The sequence below is a fragment of the Centrocercus urophasianus genome, unplaced genomic scaffold, assembly GCF_019232065.1.
Source record: "Centrocercus urophasianus isolate 14NV4802_14NV808 unplaced genomic scaffold, USGS_Curo_1.0 seq_12, whole genome shotgun sequence".
In the NCBI taxonomy this organism is placed as follows: Eukaryota; Metazoa; Chordata; class Aves; order Galliformes; family Phasianidae; genus Centrocercus; species Centrocercus urophasianus.
This window is the reverse complement of record NW_024884364.1, coordinates 1,454,914-1,475,025: the sequence shown is the minus strand read 5'-3', so window position 1 is coordinate 1,475,025 and position 20,112 is coordinate 1,454,914. Positions and strand designations below refer to the sequence as shown.

The following is a 20,112-nucleotide window of genomic DNA, read 5'->3' as shown; positions in this document are numbered from 1 at the left end:
GCTTTTAATTTCACTTTCACTTTGAAGAAGCAGAAGGGAAACAATCCCAGCACCTCTAAGCCTGTTAACTCTTTCTTTACCAAGCACAAGGAACTTAGCAGGAGGGCTTTGGCAGTAGGAAAGCGGGATGGAGGAGAGCTTCCAGAGCTACAGGTTTTGCTGGGCCTCTTCCTAAGAGTCAGTGCCATGCCAGCCTTAACACTGTCCATCTGCATGCAGCCAACTCATTGAGCACCCAGTGAAGGCTGTCACTTCTCTACAAACCTGCTTTTCATAAGATTCCAGCTCTGTGAGAGGCTGGGATGTGAAACTAGAGTTGTTCCTTTTTCCCTGTGGATCCTCCATGGAGTGCGAGGAGCTGCCTTACTTGCCAGCTGACAAGTCCACCCCAGCTGTCTGAAAGAAAAAAACATGGAAAAAACAGCCTGTGCACAGCATTAGTGAGAGAATGGGTGAGCTTTGGTGGCATTTTCAGGACTGCCTTTTTTCATGTCCTTTGCTGAGAGAAAATGTTAGGCACTGGGGGAAGTCTCTGATAATCATGATGGGGCTTAAGCCTATAAATCTTGATATGACAGGTAACAAATTCCTTCACAAAACAGTCACTGTGTCTGTGTGAATAGAAACAAAGTCATAGAAAAGGTTGTTGATGAAAAATACATTTGGAGCACGTGATCATAATTTGCTTACATATCAATTAAGCAGAAAGCTAAAAAAAAAAACAAAACAGGCCTGCTGAGTACTTGAAAATTTTGTTCAAAATGGAAACAAACAAACAAAAAATCAAGGAAATAATAAAAGTCTTTAATATAGACTGCAATGGTGAAGAAACTGAATGTGAAAGAAGCACAGGATTCTTCTGAGAGATGGTCAGTTGTTATGGCAATTGCACCCCAGAGCAAGAGCAAAAATCCCTCTGCAGCTACCTCGATCAACAGCCATGAGGCTACTGAATACATGTGACAGGTAAGGAAATTGATTGCCAAACAAAACACACCTTCAAATGTTTGCAGACATAATGTGATATTAATGTGGAAAATGAATTTTTAGAAAATAAATTTTTTTGTGTAAATAAATACCTGAACCAAAAAGGAGAAGGTGACTATGCAAAGAAGATGGGGTCAAGAATAAAACTACCTGTTGCTGATACATAACTATAATCTTAAACCAAGAAAATTATACTGAATGAATAAAGGAGCAAATGGAAAGAGAATAGTAAATATGAGAATACAGGAACTACCATGTCTGATCTAAAAGGATCTTTTATCCTTTCTAAATTTGGAAATAAAGTTAATGTGATGGAATTATGAAAACAAGGTAGGATGTGGATTTTGATGCATTTTTTAACTGTAACAAGTTTTATTTTTAAGAAAGCAACAAGAAGTTACACAGTTCTGCAAAATAACAAACACTGTTCCAATAAACTTTACCTTATCTGTGTTTACTCAGTTTTAAGAATTGGGGGCCTGACAAGTAACTTCTTACCCCAGTCTGGACTGATGTGTCAGTAGGTGACTTACCCTTTAACCCCTGAAGAAATACCATACACCCCATGTAAATATCTAACACTAATAGGGAATTCAAATCCACATCTCCAGGGAAGCATTTATCCAGAAAATCTGTTGTTGACAGCAAAAGACGAGTGCTTAGAAACATCAAAAGTGGTGACTCTGTGGTTTAACAGTGGCCTCTCAGCTTGCTTTTCATCAGTATAATGGCTGAATACTTCAACCCAGGAGAATTTGTCCCACAGAGTGAGGATCACTGTAAAAATTGCATTTCAAAACAGTCTGCAGCTCATTGGGTTCACCAGGTTTTCTTATCAAATAATATAAAACAAACTCTCAATTTCCATAATATTCTTAGAGGTTTCTGCTGCCCTTACTGTCACCTCTAACCATCTACTGCCTCTTAAATTTAGACATTCCCTCCTCGCACATTTGCAGTCCCATCAATTCTTCCACACCACTCTTCTATCTGCGCCCTTTTACCTTTCTCCATTTGCTGCTCCCCATAAAACCAGGCAGCTTTCCTCTATCCAAACCACATACATTTCTTCTTTCTAGTTTTCCTGTTCTCTGGCCCTGAGCCGTTTTGCCCTTCTCTCACCTCCCTGATTTCCCCAGTCCCTTCTTTTCAGTTCCAGTTCTTCCAACAGGAGGAAACACCACAAAATCTGTCAGCCTTGTTTATCTGAACTTTCTATGGGTCAGGTTAAAAGCCTATATAAGGAGCCTAAGTACTTGTTCTTCACTGGTATGGCATCAGCTTGAGCACTGCGTGCAGGTTTGGATGCCGCAATATAAGAAGGACATAAAACACTGAGAGAGCATCTAAAGGACAGCCATGAGGATGAGGAATGGTCTGGAGTGGCTAAGGTCCCATGATTTGTTCAGTTCAGAGCAGAAGAGCTGAGGGGAGGCCTGATGGCGGCTGCAGCTCCTCACAGAGAGCGGAGGGGCAGCGCTGAGCTCTGCTGTGAGCAGAGTCAGGTTCGGGGTCAGGGAAAGGTTCTGCACCAGAGGGCAGTGGGCATGGCACAGGCTGCCCAGGGCAGTGTGCATGGCACCAAACTGATGGAACTCATGAAGCGTTTTGACATCTCTCTCAGACATACGGTGTGAATTTTGGGTGATGTTGTGTGGGGTCAGAATAGAATACCTGGGGTATTCTATGGTTCTGTGACTCTATGATTTGCTGAATCCAAAAGATAGCTTCTCTTTTTACACTAAGTCAGCGTTACGCTCATGCCATGCTTGGGTAAATTCTGTTCCTTGCAGCTCCCGAAGCTTCTGCTGACTGTGCTAATGAGTGGGGCCATCAACACTGAGCTAGCTTGGCATGCCTCCTCTGGTTATATAGGATACATCTGATACTAGCACACAGCTCTCCTCTAGTGTTAAATAAGTGGTAAGCTGGCATTTATTATATGATTTGCTAGCTGGATATGCACTGCTTTGCCTCTACTTCCCTGTACTGTTTTCCTTCTCACAGACCTAGATTAACCAGGCTAACCTGGAGATCACTGTGGTTTTCATCTTCCAATGTATGTGCTAAAGGCCAGGCTGTAAACGAACCTTGTTGACTCAACAAAATTTGCAGTTTACAGAAGTATACAGGGATGAACTCTTTCTCTGTAAAATTAACACCTTTTTTTTGTGCAGTGTATCTTTTAATAGTACTAGAAGGAAAATGACCCAAACCCACTCACCTAGAAGTTGTATCCATATATCTCTGGCTGATCCCAAGAGGCACAAGTTGCAGCATAATCTCTATCTCTAACCCACACTGCTAGCCATCATGTTTGCTAAGATTACACCATCCCTGTACATTACGTTGCTACCTCCTGCTGGGGAAAGGAGCAAAGCCAGTGACAGAATCAGGCTAACACTGTAGAATGGCTTAGGTTGAAGGGGACCTTAAAGATCATCTAGTTCCAACCTTCCTGCCATGGGCAGTGTTGCCACCCACTGAATCGGACTGCCAAGGATCCCATCCATCCCAGCCATACACACCTCCAGAGATGGAGTATCCACAGCTTCTCTGGGCAAACTGTTTCAGTATTTCACCACCCTCTAAGTAAAGGCTCATAAGTCTGGAACTGAAATCATGGGATCTCCAGGAAAAGGAAGATACAAAAACAAAGCCTTCTGGCATCTACAGAAGTAAAACAGAACTAGAATAACAGCAATGCTAAAGGTAAAATGAGCCCAATTTGTAACTAACATAAACCACAATTTCAGTGCAGCTACATCAGTTTACAGCAATTAAGTTTCTTATCAAATGGTTCTTAGATTGGACTCATTTTTCATAGTCTCTTGTACCAGCTTTGAATATTGACTTACTCTGAGTTGCAATCATTTAAGGTTGTTTTCTTTTTCTTTCAAGATTGTCCACAGTTTTGACTGCCCCCATTTTTAAGCACCAAGAATAGATGTTGGCCTCTAATTTTTGTGGTCTACAGTTAGGTGCTCAGCATCTTTCAAAATGGGGGTACATGATATGTGGAGAAGGGAGTCCTCACAGAAAAGCCAACCTAGAAAGCCTGACTGCATGTTCTCACCTCTATCAACTTCCCTGCGTAAAGCAGAACAATAATACTAGGTGACCTGTTTTAGAAGTTTTGATGAAAGAATGAGTTTCATGTATGTTTTGAGAACAGATGAGTTTCTGTAAGCAGCTTTAAAGTACAGGCAGTTTATTTTTGCAGTGTAATTAAGGTACAGGGCAATAGAGCAGAGCATCTGGCTTTAGCTGCAGATCGCATGTGTTCATTTGCTTCAGTTTCTGCTGTAAATGTGCTGTAAAATTGGGGTGCTACTTGCCCTGTTTTCTACAGGACATCTGTACAGAGGAGTTTATTCTCACGCGCGGAGTCTTCCAATAAAAGAGCTCCAGGGAAAGAGAAGAGAACTACAAATAAAAAATGAGAATCTGTCACTGTTACTATTCCTACTCCTGATGTTGATGCCTACTCACTGTTCCCACAGTTCAGACAATGCTCTCCCAGGGCTTGTCTAGAGAAGAGAACATCCCCAAATGCTAACATCTCAAGGGGACAATTTAAGCTGCAAGTACACAGGAGGATGAGTTGCTCAGAACCCTTTCAGATACCTTACTGCTCATGCCTTCAGTACTCAGCATTCAGCTCAGGTTCATCTGCAATGGCAAATGCCTGCCTCCATCAGTAGGAGAGGGCTCCATGCAGTGCCAGCCACACCTCACACCTGCACCAAGACCAGGAGTTGCAAGTGCAGCAAGTTTTCACCCATTTTCATCTCACCAGCCTCATCATTTGCCTCAACAAGCATATTTGGTTCTTAAACCAGTGCATTTATTTAAAAATAGACCAAATCCTAATCACTTTTCTACTCTACAAAATAAAAGAAAAAATATACTTCAGCCCACTTAACTGAATCAAACATTATCCACACCAGTGCTGAATAGTTTTTTAAAGGTCTTTTACAGAAAAAAAAAAAAAAATCTTTATTTGACAAATTGTTTACAATTGCTTACAGTTACAATTTGCAATGTACAGTTGCAAAACTGAGTAAGTAAGGCATTCTAAAAGCATCTTCAAATATTTTTGATGGCTTTATTGGTTTGGAAATGAAAGAGAAAAAAATTAATAAAAAAAAACCAGAAAAACTCAACTGAGCCCCTGAAATTGTTACCTGGTTATTTCCAACATAATAAATCGGTTTAGTTTTGATGATCTCATTACCTCAGCTTTAAGCTTACACTTAAATATTGTCCTAAATAAGCCCAAATCAGGGTCCTAAAGGATGGTTTGTGTTTGTGTGGTGCTGTCCTGAGTCTTCACTGGAGTTTTTATTTGATCATTTAAATTTGGGGATGCCTTTTCTTTTGCCTGAAAAGATTAGCAATCCCTAGATCTGCTACATTTGAGGGCATCCATCTGTTCTCCCTGAGCTCAGCTTTCTGGCCACAAGTGAGGTGTTTCAGTTCTAGTCAAGCTATGTGCATCGACCAATTTTGCTTCTTTTGGGGCCATAGAGCTAGGAGCATCAGCCTATAGTCAAAGATGCTATGTTCCAACTATATCCTTATTGCTTTCTGCAGGGTGCTCTATTAAGCAGGGAAATAAACAGAAAGCACATGCCATCAGTTTCCCAGAACACTCTGGATGAAGATTTAACAATTAAAATAATGCAAGAAAAAAAGAAAGAGAAAAAAAAAAAAAAAAAAAAAGAATGTCCAAAATCTGGGAAGAAGCCAGTTTTGTTTTCCAAAGGACAGTTGGAAGCGACAATCTTCAAACAAACCCAAATTCCCAACTCTTCTTAAAGACCGTGAAGGGAGTACGGTGGAGGGGAAGCCAGCTATTCACACTCTGCGTTTGAAGGTGGAAACCAAAGTCTTTTGAACCTGCTGTGGAGTCTCACACATGCCAGTCAGCAGCACGGGGTCTGTCTTGCGCTCCACTTTGTAGAAAGGGCATTCCTTCAGGTGCTCCGACATGCAGACCACATCGCTGAGCTGCCACCGGTCCACTCTGGAGAAGAGGCTGCTGAACTGCCACTTCTGGGCCAAGGAAGGGATTGGGGAGAGGAATTGGAGAGGGAAAGCCAAAATGTTAGTGAAAATAGGTTTTTAAAAACATATATGCCTGTCGAGCGTTAAGGACAGGCTAGCAAAAATCTGGTTACGCAGGGCTGCATAACGAGTGTTAACATTCTCTGAATTTCACCTACCTCATGCCTGCTGGTTTTGCTGTTTTAGTCATCACCTGTCGGTTTTAATGGGAAAGTAGAGTTTATGGTGCCAACCTAGAACTAGGCACAAAGAAATCTAGGACGTATGACCATCACATGTGCAGAAAACTACATCACATGTGTGGTGGGATCCAAGATGCTTACTGGTGCATGCATCCAAGATAATTATAAGGCAGAATGTCTACAGGATGTCTGTGTGATAGTATCTCAAAGAAACCTGACTTCCAAACCTTGCAAACCTTTATCAGCAACTTCAAAGTAAGGAATGTAATAACACTGCCATCACTATCCCCACCCCAGAAAAAGGCTGGGAAGTCTAAGGTTAAGGTTATTTCTAAAGGAGTTACCAGCTTGTAAAGTACAGAAATGGGCAGTTAAAATATTCTGACTCTATTTGTAGTGATACCAGTCATTCAGTGATATACAACCATGTAGTGGTAAGACTGTGAAGATGTCCTGTTGCTGTATACCATTTCAGTAGAATAATTTTAAAAGTCATAGTAGGCTTCAGCTCCTTAAAAATGTTTCTTCCCATGGAAGGATGGTATATGGCTGTGTTGCACTAAAAATTACCTGAGCCTGGCATAGTCCCAGCTGTCATACAAAAAATTCAGATTAATTACAAATTGAATGCTTTCAAGCAGAGTACATGAACTGGAATCAAGATTCCTCTGTGGTCAGTGCACAGGTGGAAGTTTTTCCTTCTACTGCAGGATGTCACATCCTCCAGTAAACGATGTCAGCGCCCACCTTCTGTTCAGATTTAGCTAACTCAGCTTGAAGCCACTGTGCCTTATTACACAAATTCCAAAGTCACCACACTTAACATTTTCTCTTAATAAAGAGAAATAAAAACTTACCATAAATGTCCATTTAATATTATTGGTAGGTGGAGATCTTTAGGGGTCTGCTTAAAAGCTAGGGTCCTCAGATTAATTTTCTAAGTATTCTTTGGATCTCTGAATTATTTCTTCCCAGACTTTTGTCTGCTTGATCAAGCAAAAGCCCCTGATATTATTCTTTCAAGCAGCTTTATGTTAGAGTAGCTACAAGACTATCAGCTAGAAAAAAAAATATTGTAATAACTACTGCATTAACTAAGACTTACAGTGAACTATGTTTGCACATTTCATTCTGACTACTCAATTGGCCAGTAAGGAAGGTATTTTTCCACTCCACAAATAGTAGGAGGCAGCACTACAAGAAAAAGGCTTCTGATCCCCATGCTGCTCTCCCAGATGTTCACATCTCAAAAACTCAAATGTTCATGATGATCTTGTAAACTACAGATGTTGAAAAATGATATAATCTAACTTGATTTGTGCAAAGCATTTGATGCTGTCCTGCATAACCTTCCTGTCTCTAAATTGGAGAGACATGGATTTGAGGTGTGGACTTGGTGGATAAGGAGTTGGCTGATCACACTCACAGTGTCAATGGCTTGATGTCCAGTTGGAGACTAGTGACAAATGGTGTTCCTCAGGGATCTATATTGGGACTGAGATTATTTATCATCTTTTTCAGTAGCATAGTCAATACAATTGAGTGCATCCTCAGCAAGTTTGCAGATAATACCAAGTTCAGTGGTGCAGTTGACACACTGAAGTGCAGGAATGCCATCTAGAGAGACTTAGGCTTGAGAGGTGGAGCTATGCAAACCTCACAACGTTCAACAAGGCCAAGAACAAGGACCTGTGCCTGGGTTGGACAATCTGAAGCACAGGCTGGGCAATTGATGCATTGGGAGCAGCCGTGCAGAGAAGGATTTGGAGGTGTTGGTGGATGAAAAGCCCAGTACAGGCTTGCAGCCCAGAAGGCTAAAAGCATCTTGTCTGCTCTCATGAGGCCCCAGCTGCAGTATTGCATCCAGCTCTGGGGCGCTCAGCACAAGGAGAATAAATCTATTGGTGTGAGTCCAAAGGATGACCAGAGGACTGGAGCACCTCACCTACATAAGGCTGAGAGAGCTGGGAGCGTGCAGCCTGCAGAAGGCTCCGGGGAGACCTCTTGTGGCCTTCCAGTATTTAAAGAGGGCCTACAGGAAAGCTGGGGAGAGACACTGTATCAGGGAATGTAGCGACAGGACAAGGGGTAATAGTTTTAAATTAAAAGAGAGTCAACTTAGATTAGACATTAAGAGGAAATTATCTACTATGATTCTGTGATTCCAAAACCCTATGGAATTGATGTGAATGCCTGAGCTGCTTTCCATCACAGCCTTTTCTTTACTCTTTCAGTGTTCTGAAGACTTAGGTTCCATTTACACTAGATCAGTTTGTAAAGAATAAATCAGAAGTATGAAATGCAAGTCCCTTAAAACCCATCTATGACCTTTAAGTATCAGGAATTCTCAGTTTCCAGTGCCTAAATATGGTGCAAATGCAAACAGGTTACCTAAGGCAAGCTTGGGTGGGGCTCTGCAGCTAGTCAGTCGGTACCTATTCACAGCTTTTTACCTTTGCCAGATGTGCAGTACTTTAAAGCTTTGCCTCATTCCCCAATGCACTGTGTTTCATTTAAACAGCCTCACAAACTCTTCCCATATCAGCATGTTTGTATGCAGAATTGGTTGTTACGCTTGTGTCCTATCTGGTGAGGGCCCATGGTGATCTTTTCCCCATTGCAGCAATCACTTGCCTTTCTGCGAGCTTTCCATGAAGTACCACCATGGGAATATCTTTTTTTCTCCCAAACAAGCAGGACCATACCCCTCTCCTGAAGAAGAGTGGCACAGATGTCTCTCATCAGCATTGACACTTGTGATAGCTGAGATAAACTAAAGCTGTCCAGGAACCCTGCAATGTACTTGAGCACTTCCAATGGGAGGCTGCTCAGCAAGTCCTTGGTTCTCCCTCGATCATCCACTTTGAAATTGCACTTTTCTGATTCAGCAAGGGTGGTATCAACCTCTGGTTTAATAGCGAATGTATTGAGAAGCTTGCTGTATATGACCTTGGCCTTATGTCTGTCAGGGCGGAAGTGATTTTGAACAAAAGTACATCCCAAGTAGGCCAGTGGACAGCGAAGCTGGAACCATCCATCCAGACATGACTGTATGTCAGCATGCACATTCTTGAAATGGGATGCATATTCATCCCTCCTGAAGAAATGATTGCAAGTGAATGTGAAAGCTGAACTACTTTTATTATGCCTTCTGGTTACACTTTCGGTGTACAGCTCCACGTGGAGTTCTGGTTGGCTGCTTTCATCTACAATATCTGCTAGAACAGCATTAGAGGAAAAAGGCTCTAAAGGAAAGTTATATGTCTGTGTTCCGAAGTCTACAAAGAGTCCATCGATACCCCTTGCTTCAGAGATCTCATGCCCTTTCAGTTCTTTTTCCAGTGCACACAGCAGTGTGGCTGTCACTACATCTGCCTTAGGCAGTTCTTCTGGGTTTATTCCCAATTCTGAGGTATCCACTGACTTGTCTGAAGTAGGTATCTTGTGTGCCATTACATCTCCCAGTCGTGCTCTTTTGCCACAGTAACTAACTGGCACTTTGAAGGTATAGACAGTCTTTACTTCTTGAGCTTCCAAGTTCCCATACACAAAGTCTTTTTCTTTGGGTGTGCAAGCAGCCATTTGGCCAAAGCGAATGAGCATTCCCCCATGATGCACAAGATACATGTTGTAATCACCTACACCAACTTCTTTCTTCAGCCTCTCCAGGACCCCTTCTTGCCAAGGAGCCAGCCCTGTCATTTCTTTATTTGCTATTTGTTCAGGCTTTTGGTCTTTTGCCTCTTCTGCGTTACAAGGTACCTCCTTTGCCTTCTCTGCAGAGACGGCAGTACAAGAGCTGGATGCTTTTTGCTTGGAAGCCTCTTCCGTCTTTTTTCCTGAGCTGGTTGCTGAGCCTGTTACCTGGCAAGCCAAGAGCTCTTTGCTGAAAATGTTCTCCCAGGTTTTGTAGCTCCCCAGGTCCATTCCTTCCTTGTCCTTTGCCAAATTTTCACGCTCACTCTGGCTGAGCTCAGAGAACTGGTCACTGCCTTCCTGGGAACCACAGGCTAATCCTCCCACAGCACCTTCCATCCCATCCATGGCTTCTTCCATTAGCTTTCCCACCTCCTCCTTTTTCCTCCACTCTGGAAACAAGTCAGCTACTTTCAAATTCCTGAAAAGTATCTTCTGGTCTCTGAGTGCCAATGCTGTGTCCAGACACTCTTCACTCAAGCTCTCCTTCATAATATTCTTGTGGAGGGTTGTGTCCGAATCCACATTTGGCCAGCGATTCCACTCCATTGAGCAGCAGACAACGCTGGCTGGGCATATCTGAAGGTGCTTTGCCAGCTTAAAGCGGGCCATGGAGAAAGGACATCCATAGTGTGCGTTGAGGCAGGGAACGTGCTCCAAGGGGCAGAGCAGTTGGTGCTCCTCTTGCTTGCACATGTGGAAGGTGGCACCACAGTGAAGGTGGCAGCTGATCACCATGCAGGAGACAGAGGTCTCAATGGGTGCGCGGCAGTGCCGACTGAAGCACCTCTCGCAGTGCCTGTGCTGCCCGGGGGGAGCTTTCAGAGCCCTGTGCTGTGTGTAGAAAAGGCAAGAATAGCAGAGTTAATACCTGAAGGGACAGGAAGGGAAACAGACCACCAGTGCCCATGCCCAGTTTCTACAAGTCAGATGCTCACATACACTTCTGGCAGGAATCAGGCTATGAGCCCCAAACAGTTACACATCAGCATTGATCCTCACCATACATCATGGCCTGCTAGCAGCAGGAATATAGGAAAGATCTCAGCGCTCTTTGCTCTTAGCCCAACAGAGGCAGCCAAAAAGTGAGTATGAGCTGTTTTCAGTCATGGTATTTACAATGATTCTGTACATTCTATATTGCTGAAATCAAGACTTCCACAGGCACAGAGGGAGATCCTCCGCCTTTCCTCAACACCGTTTGAGTGGGAAAGATGAGTTATTTTCCTCCCTAGAAAAACTAGCTGTTCTTTTGGCCTATATATCTCATCACCCTTGCTTTGTCCCACTAAGGACATGAATGATCACAAATGATCTGGTCACAACTGCTTCATATTTTTTGGTTCATCCTACATACTTAAAAGTCACTGTCAAACACTGTCCAAAACAGACTAGATAGCCTTGAGGTGATTGTATTTTAGATTCAGTTTATGAAACTGTTAGTAATACTCCAAGTGGTCAGAACACAGGGAAAGAGTTCTCAAGCAACAGAAATGAGCATAAACAAAACCAGTCTCTGTTTCATAAATTTGGCTTCCATCAGGCAGCTCCATTAGTTTAATGTGTTGCAACTCACAGACTGGATTAAAAGAACGAGTTGAGGAAGCCAAAACAAATATCTCAGAAATTTCAACCAGCTTTATCACATAAGCAGGCCAAATGTTTTCTTAAGAATTCATTTCGGTTCTCACATTCCCATATCAATGTGAGATATCAATATTTAAAAATATCTGTATGCTTTTTCCTCTCCTCTTCTTAAAAAAATTTAATACAAAAAAGACATACAATTTTCCTGAGACCAAAGGAATATGATGTATAATGACCCTTATGTAAAAAGTTGTTACTACTAGACTACTACTGGCTTTTTGTCAAAATGAACCACTCATCTGCTTTGGTTTCATTACTGTGTTTTTCACCCTTTCCCGGTAAGTCAATTAAATTAGTTTAATTAGATGAAAATCATACAAAGCCCGTTTCCAAAAGTTCTAAGTGCTCTTTGCTTCTAACATCACTACCTTTGCAATAATTCCAGGCAATAGCTATTACTCCTTACTAAAATTGGGAAAACAAGAGATGACAGAGATGACAATTGGCATGAGGCATGCCTTCTTTTGACATTAAAAATATAAGGACATAAGAAAAGATAGTCTGGGTCCATCGGTGGTCCATCCAGCCCAGCTGTGTTCTTCTACAATGTCTACAATGAACAGCATTATTTTAGGGGGAATATGTGGGACCTTTGTATTCCTTTCCCTTCAAAAGCTCTCAGCTTCCACAGGAAGCTGCATTGGAGTCCCAGAGACTGCCTAGACCTCATACTACTTGGAGTTACCTTTCTGGACACCTTGATCTGGCAGCAGCAACTTGGCTTGAGGACTAGCTACTACAAGCAAAAAGCTCCAGGCTACTGACCTTCTGCCCTTTGCTGTAAAGTTTGCATTTTAGCCTGGCTCAGTCTATGTGCACTAATTGCTGTTAATGTTAGGGTGCATTACTTGTGTTGATAGTTTCATTCTGTCCATTGCAGCTTCCAACACTGACCAAAATGTTTTTAAATCCCCTTATTGAATCAATGCTATTGCCTCTCCAATCTACCCAATAAAGGAACAATTTCTCTGTGGCCCCTTCACCTAGGGACAAGTTTACACTCTGAAGTATAAGGGTCGAGTACCTGTGGCTTTGTTTGCACACACAGAAAGTGCTCAAGACAGCAGAGAAGGAAAGCTTTATTTCATAGACACTCAATATAACGTTCCCTGCTTACCTTGGGAAGCACAGGGATGCTGGCCACGTTGGCCCCAGCAAGATTCAGTCCCTAAATACACGTGATTTAGAAAAGCATCTGTCCTGCTTTAGATTGTTCAGTGACATCTACTTATATGTGGCTCAGAAAAGGAAGAGATGCAGATGGATTTATTTCACGTTGGCAGCATCCTTGCTACTGTCATTCTTGTAGCATTTTGCGGCAAATATAATTTCTAAAAATAGCCCCAGCTATGACTTGCATAAGGTCAGAGGAAGGCTGGGCACATTACACTGCAATGAAAACATGACTGCATGAACAATATTTTCCACTGCAAAACTAACTCTTAGAGAAAAATAATTGATGAATAAAAACACATGAGAAGGACAGGCCTTATGGCTATCCAAAACCACAGAACGCTGATTACAAAGTTTCTGGAGAGGAGCCTGCTTTCACGCTGCTGTATGCTGAAATCAACCATATCAGAATCGTGTGTGGAAAAAGAAAGCATTTTGTTTGTGAAAAATGACCACATCAGAGCATTTGGACCCAGAATCAGTCTTCTTGAGTAGACAGATCTGCCACTGTGGGTGCAGTTTACCCCATGCCTAACTTGAACATGCTTTTTGTTCAGACAAATCATTTCCACATCTCTCTCCTAATTATCAAATCTGTGAAACTAGACAAGTGAGAGCGATCATTTTTCTATACATATTGGGGTTTGAATGATTCCTGTATTCTAATAAGTCAGTAATCCTAAGCTCTGTATTTTAACTGATGATTCAGCTAACTCCATCTCTTGGTTGATGATATCATTCTCAATACACAAAATACAACAGCCTTCCAAAACGTTTAACAGAAAGTTTACACATTTTTGCCTCAGACAGTGATACATAGCATCCAAAGAATGATGACACATCGATACGTTGAGTAACGAAACATTTCTCTAAACCTCTATACTTACTGTTTCCCTGCAACATGCAATATTTTCTAAGAGCTGGGTTAAAAAAAAACCAAAAAAAACACCAAAACAGAAATGTTTACTTAAATCATGTTGAAGGTACTGTGGTACAAAAAGATGCAAACTGTCAACCACTGTATGTCCACTCTGGTAAATCTTTATTTTTAGACTGGCATGACAGCAAATCAAGTAATGTTTAAAAATACACAACTGCCTTTTAATGGCAGATATGTCTATGTCTGGAGCAGATCTGTTCAGTTGTAATAACCTGCAGTTTATAAATCAATTAAAATTTATTTTCAGTAAATGTCCATTTAATTCAGTTGGGGTCAATGGGCCAAGACAAAACAACTCTTTCTTATTTGGTATTTGCTACACATAAGTGCTGCATAATGATATACTGAGACTGTATACATCATGCTCTTCTTGAATAATTAAGTGATATCACCCATTTCAAGGAATCAACAAAAAGGGCCACCAGAAACCCCAGACTATTAGCTTACAGACTGCATTTGAGATCTGATTAAAAATTAACACAAACAAATCTTTCTAAGACTTACAGTATGATATGCAGCTCTTAAAAATTTCAGGGAAGTTTGTGTCCAAACGCTGGAGCCAGAATATCAAAGTTATATATAATATTAGAACTAAAAATATTTTACAGGCATGTGAAACATGTAGGGCAGAAAGCAGATGTTTATTCCCCGTTACACACTATGCATTGTTTATCTAGTTTTCCACATACTATTTAAATATTGAGGTGAATGCAGAGTTACTAATTTCCTTATGGTATTTTTCAATGTATTTACTGTCTTAGTATCTGAGTGGTTCATAAATGATAATGGATTTGTATTTGCAGTACTAGTGATGCACCTGAGGTTAAAAGAAACTAATATTTCTATCTGACAGATGTAGAATTAGAGCATATAAAGACAAAACCACATAGAATTAAAAATATTACATTCTGCAAATAATACACAAACCAAGCCTGGAGACTCTCATGTTCTGGTATCTTGCCTCCTACACAAACATGCTGGCATAGGCAGAAAATCACATTTTCTAGGAAAATATCCAACTCTCCTTAAACTAAGCATTTTCTTCTTTTTTTGTACAGTGCACCTCCATGGTCACCTCCTGAACAACTTCAGTAAGAAGTCAAGCTTGGGTCTCCAGTCATTACACAGATATATGTACTTCTACAAACTCAGAAAGAAAACACTATGCCACTGGAAATGGTACCATTCTGCATTTTTACATGATTTCTGCGAATCTAACCTTTCTAATGTCCTGTCCTTTGCTACAAAATGAAAACCAAATCCAAGAATGTCACCATCACAAGTCACAGTGACCCCCAAGATGCCCCACATCTTTGCATACAGATCACTGTCCTGCCAGGCACATTTTCTCTTCAATGGCCATTCAGCCTGATCTTACAGGTATATTGTGGTACCTGGCAGTGAACATAGCACAGCTCAGGGTAGGTGCAAAGGGAGAGCAAAAGGTGTAGATGAAATCTTCACCTGTAACAGTAATAAACTACTATCAAGCATTTGTAAGGCACAGTTTCTTCAAGGCTTAGCCCTTGAAGAAGTTCATAGGGACTTTATAGGGACACCCTGGGCAAGCCTTCTGGTGAAGCTCAAATCCCTGGTATAAGACAAGAAGAGGAAAAGTTTTTCCATGAGACAGCTGCCTTGTTAGGTAAGCCCAAAGATGGAAGGACAGGACTGTAACAATCAGGGAGCTGTTCCCTGTATTTTTCAGCAGGGGACCAGCTAGCTGAGGATGTGATGTCCCATGACAATAAACACTGGATTAAAGTTGCTGAATTGGTTGGAATTGCTTTATACTATAAGAATATATTTAAAATGATAGGGACAGGGTATGCCCATAGGCAGTGCATGAGTTGTGCAGAGACTTCACAGTGCACTGCTTTTCATTCAGATCATGAGTGCTGCTCAGGTTCCCACAACAGTCCATCAGTTTCTCTTCAGCTTCCAGAATCTGATGTGCAGGACCTAAAGAGAAGCTGTTGCATCACCAGGCCTCTTCTCTCCTGGTAAATCACAGTGGAGAGGCACAGACACTTGCACGTGCCATTTCCACACAGCCAAATGCACCAGTGCTGCTGCAAGAGGAGCATGGGAGGGCTCAGAGCACCGAGGCACCGTTGATGGAAACCCCACACAGCACTCACCTGTAGGAGTGCCAGGTCAGCAGATTTCTCACTCTTCCCTACCTGTAACAACCCAGTAGCAACTCATCTGAGATAGACCCACATAAAAATTCTTTGTACTGACGTGGTCACACAGACCTGGAGCAATAGCAGGAGCTGGGAAGCGAAATGTGACAGGCATCTGCTATGCAGTACACGTGAAAGTCCCTGGGCTGTCCTTGAGAGAAACGCAGTTAAGTAAACTGTCACTGTGCATCAGTGCATCTGTACCTGGCAAAGGGGCTTACTGAGTTCAGTGATTGCTTTAAAATAACAGGTTTCAGTTTAGCTGCAGTTTGAGGGGGGTGGGGAAAGAAGTATGATCCGAACTGCTTTGTTTTGGTTTGGTTTGGGCTCAGGTTGTGTTTCATTCCCTGACAACAATTTCGTTAATATACTTTTCTGAAAAATTCTTGAGACAAGAGACAATCACATGAATGGGATTAAGGAAAACAAAAGAAACTCAGCCAAAGACAGATGCGCAGTACAAAGAATTTCAGTGCTCTTGTTTAAGGTCTAAGTCTTATAAAAAGAAAAGTGAGAAGATTTGTGAATAAAAATTGCTAAGCAGCCACAACTCTAAAAAGTGGAGTAGTACCTTTAACACTTGTAAATTCTCACTCATCATCTTATTATTTATTCTGGACTAAAAGCACATGGTTTGCAGTCTGAATCTACAAAGCCACTGGATTTGAAGACTTAGCATTTTTGAGTTTCTAAAAAATTGCAGAAATTGAATTTTTAATTTATCATCTGTCCTGGTACTGAAGTTCCTGCTTAAGAGTCAGTGTTTTAGCTTTTTAAAATCCCACATACAGTGCTGCAAACCATGCACACATTATGGAGCACTTTTCTTTGCAGAGTAGCCTGTCACAGAAGTGTTCAGTTATCAGCTGCCTCCATTCTAAGGTGCCATTTAACACATCTTGTGTCTGATTTTTCTACTTCATCCTAATTATTAAGATTCTTTGGAAGATATCTTGGTTTTCATAGCTTAATACAGTAACCATTGCATTGCATAAGGTTTCACCAATAAAGACTGAAATTCTATTTACAAAGACTTACCTTAATCATAGAGTCCCTGTGTTTGTACCAAACACTTGCTCTCTTGGTTTTGCTCAGCAGGGTTAAAGCGAGGTGGGTAAGGGCTAACTGGAAGCAAAGAAAGAGGAGAGGACGGGAGGAGACAGAGCAAGCAGAAGCAGAAACATCAAGTAGTTTGAGGATGTTAAAAATAAAACCTGTGCATGTGACTGAGCGGCTCAGCTTTCAGAGCTGTTTCTTCCACTGTATTTGTTAACACTGTCACTACTGGAGATATACTTTATGGTGAGGATGCAAGAGAGGCGGGACAGAGCATGTCCTCTGCCCCAGGCATTAAGAAGAAAACAACAGAGTGTTTCCCAGATCTCTGTGTCAGTTTCCTCCCACTCTCATCCTTTATGCCTCGACTCCTGGCGTCCCTATCAACCCGCGGTTTCTGCTGTTCTGGCCATCACTGTGTCCCCCGCTCTCACTGGCACCTCAGTGGTGGGTGCAAACAGCATCAATAGATTTGTCATCCCTAGATGGTGAGGACAAAGGAGCTGAGCCAGCATCCCTGCTTCCTTCTCTCTGGTTGCTGAAGTATTAGTGCTTCTCCCCAGCGGGACAACACCTTCTTCCTTTTGTGGTGACAGCTCTAAGATCCTAAATTGCAACAAGTGTCTTGCTTTGCCTTATCTTTCTTTGTTCCTATCTGTGAGACACTGGCAGTGCAGGCAACCACGTTTTCATTTTTAGGCTGAATGAAATGTCAGTAGGTGACAACCAAAGCTTGCTTGTGCCAATTGTGATTTAGTAGTGCTAAATATGGTTAGGAGTCTGGCTCTGTGGCCTTTTTTTAGAAAGGGCTGTGTTATTGTGGTACCATTCTGTATCATCCCACTGCACTGGGTAAAAACATGGCCAGCAGGAATAAGTGTGAATCCATATTTCACCCAATCATGACATTATCACTGGTGTGTTTGTCCCTTACACCTTCACCCTCTAGTTTACAGCCATTCTTCAGCTTTTACCCATGGCAACTTCTTTAATGTTGTCACTGACTTTTTCACTGTGCTTAAAAACATACTGCTTGCACACTTCACTTTTATGCAAATTGCTTCTCAAAATTCTGTACTAATTGTTTAGGAATAAACTCTCCAGATGAATTAACCCAGATTACTAATATTAAGTGCTTCCGAAGCAGGTGTTAGAAATAAAGCCTCTTCTATCTGAATTTTATCAGTAAAGGCAACAGGAATTAGGAACTTGTTTTTTTTTTTACCTGCAGCACCATGCCATATTAGAACAGCTGCATCTGAAATTACACTCTCAGCAAAAACAGGAGAACCTGCAGATTTCTGCTGTAATTGTTACCTGTGCTGATATGATTCAAGAAATTTCAGGAACACACCAACCAACCAGTACTACAACTAGAAATCATGCTGCAGTACAGATGTGCATAAGTAGCATGTAGTACTTTATGTGCATGGTAGGATGCAAGTAATGTGACATCTCTGAAATGAACAAGCAACTTACTTATTTTGTCATGCAAATGCTATGGGAGAAAGCTGTTGCCTGCATGCTTTAACCTCTCTTATCTCAATTCCACGGGGTTGACATACTGTGCTACACAAAAGTTTTATGAAATGTATCTATCAATATGACATGCATAAGTACATATTCATGTAAATATATATGTGCATATACACGTCATATGTATTTGGATATACATATATATTGCTATGGGAAAATTGGACCAGATATGCTAGCTCAGAAGTGAGGCTGTCACTCCATGCCCCCAGCCCCTAACAGTGGCCAGGCTCAGCTTGCATTCCCAGTAGGTACAAGTGCAAGTACACACATACACCACATATATGCATATATACACGGACAGCCACACAGATAAGGAGCCAGTCACAGAAGGCACTCATGTGAACACGGACTCTCAGTGGCTTCAAACAGCATCCCTCTGGCTGAGCAGGATGGAAGGTCATACAGATGTATAACCCCACAGACTTGGCTCCAGCCTTCCCAGCATTTGGTCCTGAACATCCAAGCTCTGGGGCTTCAGTCAGCTGGCACAGACTATGCCCCAGGCACAGCTGGAGTTGGCTTGGACCCATTGACTCCAGAGCCAACACCCCAAGTCTGGTCCCCAGAGCCCACCATATCAAGCCCCAGAGCCTCTATGTCTGGACCCAGGAGCCTGCCATCCCTATCCAGGCGGATGGCTGACCTTGGCCCTCTGGCAGAAGCTCTGCCTTGCAGCCCCTAGCCCTCCAGCCCTGCTCCCATTCACCAGCTGCTGGGAGGATTCCCACTCCCACACACCCCACATCTATCTGCTCACCCTGGTGTTGCTGCACAGCTACACAGCCCTGCTGACTGCTGGCACCTGGGCCCTAAGCATACAGTGAAGGAAGCCCTCACCCAGAGAAAAGCCCAAAGGGCTACGACAAAAGCATAGGACAGATGGCACTGAGCAGGCTATTTACAAAAGCTATTATGTGCAGCCAGCCCTTTCTCTTAGCATTCTCATGCTTGTTCCCACACAGGTAACTGGAATCCCTCCCTTTCCCGCCTGTGGACTCTCCCCTAAGCATCCCCATGCAAGTCCTTTGCAACCCTAAATGACTTTGCTTCCATCGAATGATAAAACCATAGAATATCCCAAGTTGGAAGGAACCCACAAGGATCGTGGAGTCCAACCTCTGGCTCCACACAGCACTAACTAGAACTAATTCAAACCTGATGTCTGAAAGCTTTGAACTCCAGCAGCTTGGGACCGTGCCCACTGCCCTGGGCAGCCTGTTCCATGGGCCAAGACACAGCAAGGTGCTGGGAGGGCACCCCTTCCTGCCGCTGTGCCTGTGCTTTCGATATAAAATCACGCAGCGTAATAAATGCATCTGTCTCAGCGTATACCGCAGTTGACTTTTTGCGCCGGCCACGAGACCGGCACTCGCTGCACTACAGCTCCCGGCATGCCACGCGGCCCACTGACACACTCCCCAACGGAGCGCCGCGCACTCACCTGCGGCTGCGCGGGCTCGAATCTCGCGCGTGCTCCATGCCAGGAGCGGGAGTCCCTCCCAATGAGGGCGCTGCGGCCGCGCGGTTGAGCGCGTCTCGACAGGCCGGAAGGGCTCCCCGTCCCACAGGGCGCAGCGGTCGAGCCGGAAGTGACGCATCCTGCCGGGCGCAGGCGCAGTGCCATCGGCTGCCAGCGCTG

At 42.7% G+C, this 20,112-nt stretch overlaps 1 protein-coding gene across 1 annotated transcript; it reads right to left on the bottom strand.

Moving 5' to 3' along the window:
- Positions 1-5,080: 5,080 nt before the first annotated feature.
- Positions 5,081-17,019, bottom strand: FBXO40 (F-box protein 40). Its single transcript, XM_042810901.1, has 3 exons — positions 16,920-17,019; positions 8,874-10,769; positions 5,081-6,045 (listed from the first exon to the last, which is right to left on the bottom strand). The coding sequence occupies exons 1-3, from the start codon at positions 16,926-16,928 to the stop codon at positions 5,848-5,850; spliced, it is 2,103 nt and encodes a 700-aa protein (XP_042666835.1). The 5' UTR covers positions 16,929-17,019; the 3' UTR covers positions 5,081-5,847.
- Between the last annotated feature and the right edge of the window lie 3,093 nt (positions 17,020-20,112).

Excerpts from the sequence above, each read along its gene's own strand:
- FBXO40 (XM_042810901.1), bottom strand. Across the intron at positions 6,046-8,873 it reads CATGGAAAGCTCGCAGAAAG|AAGTGGCAGTTCAGCAGCCT; the intron begins GCAAGTGATTGC and ends TCCTTGGCCCAG.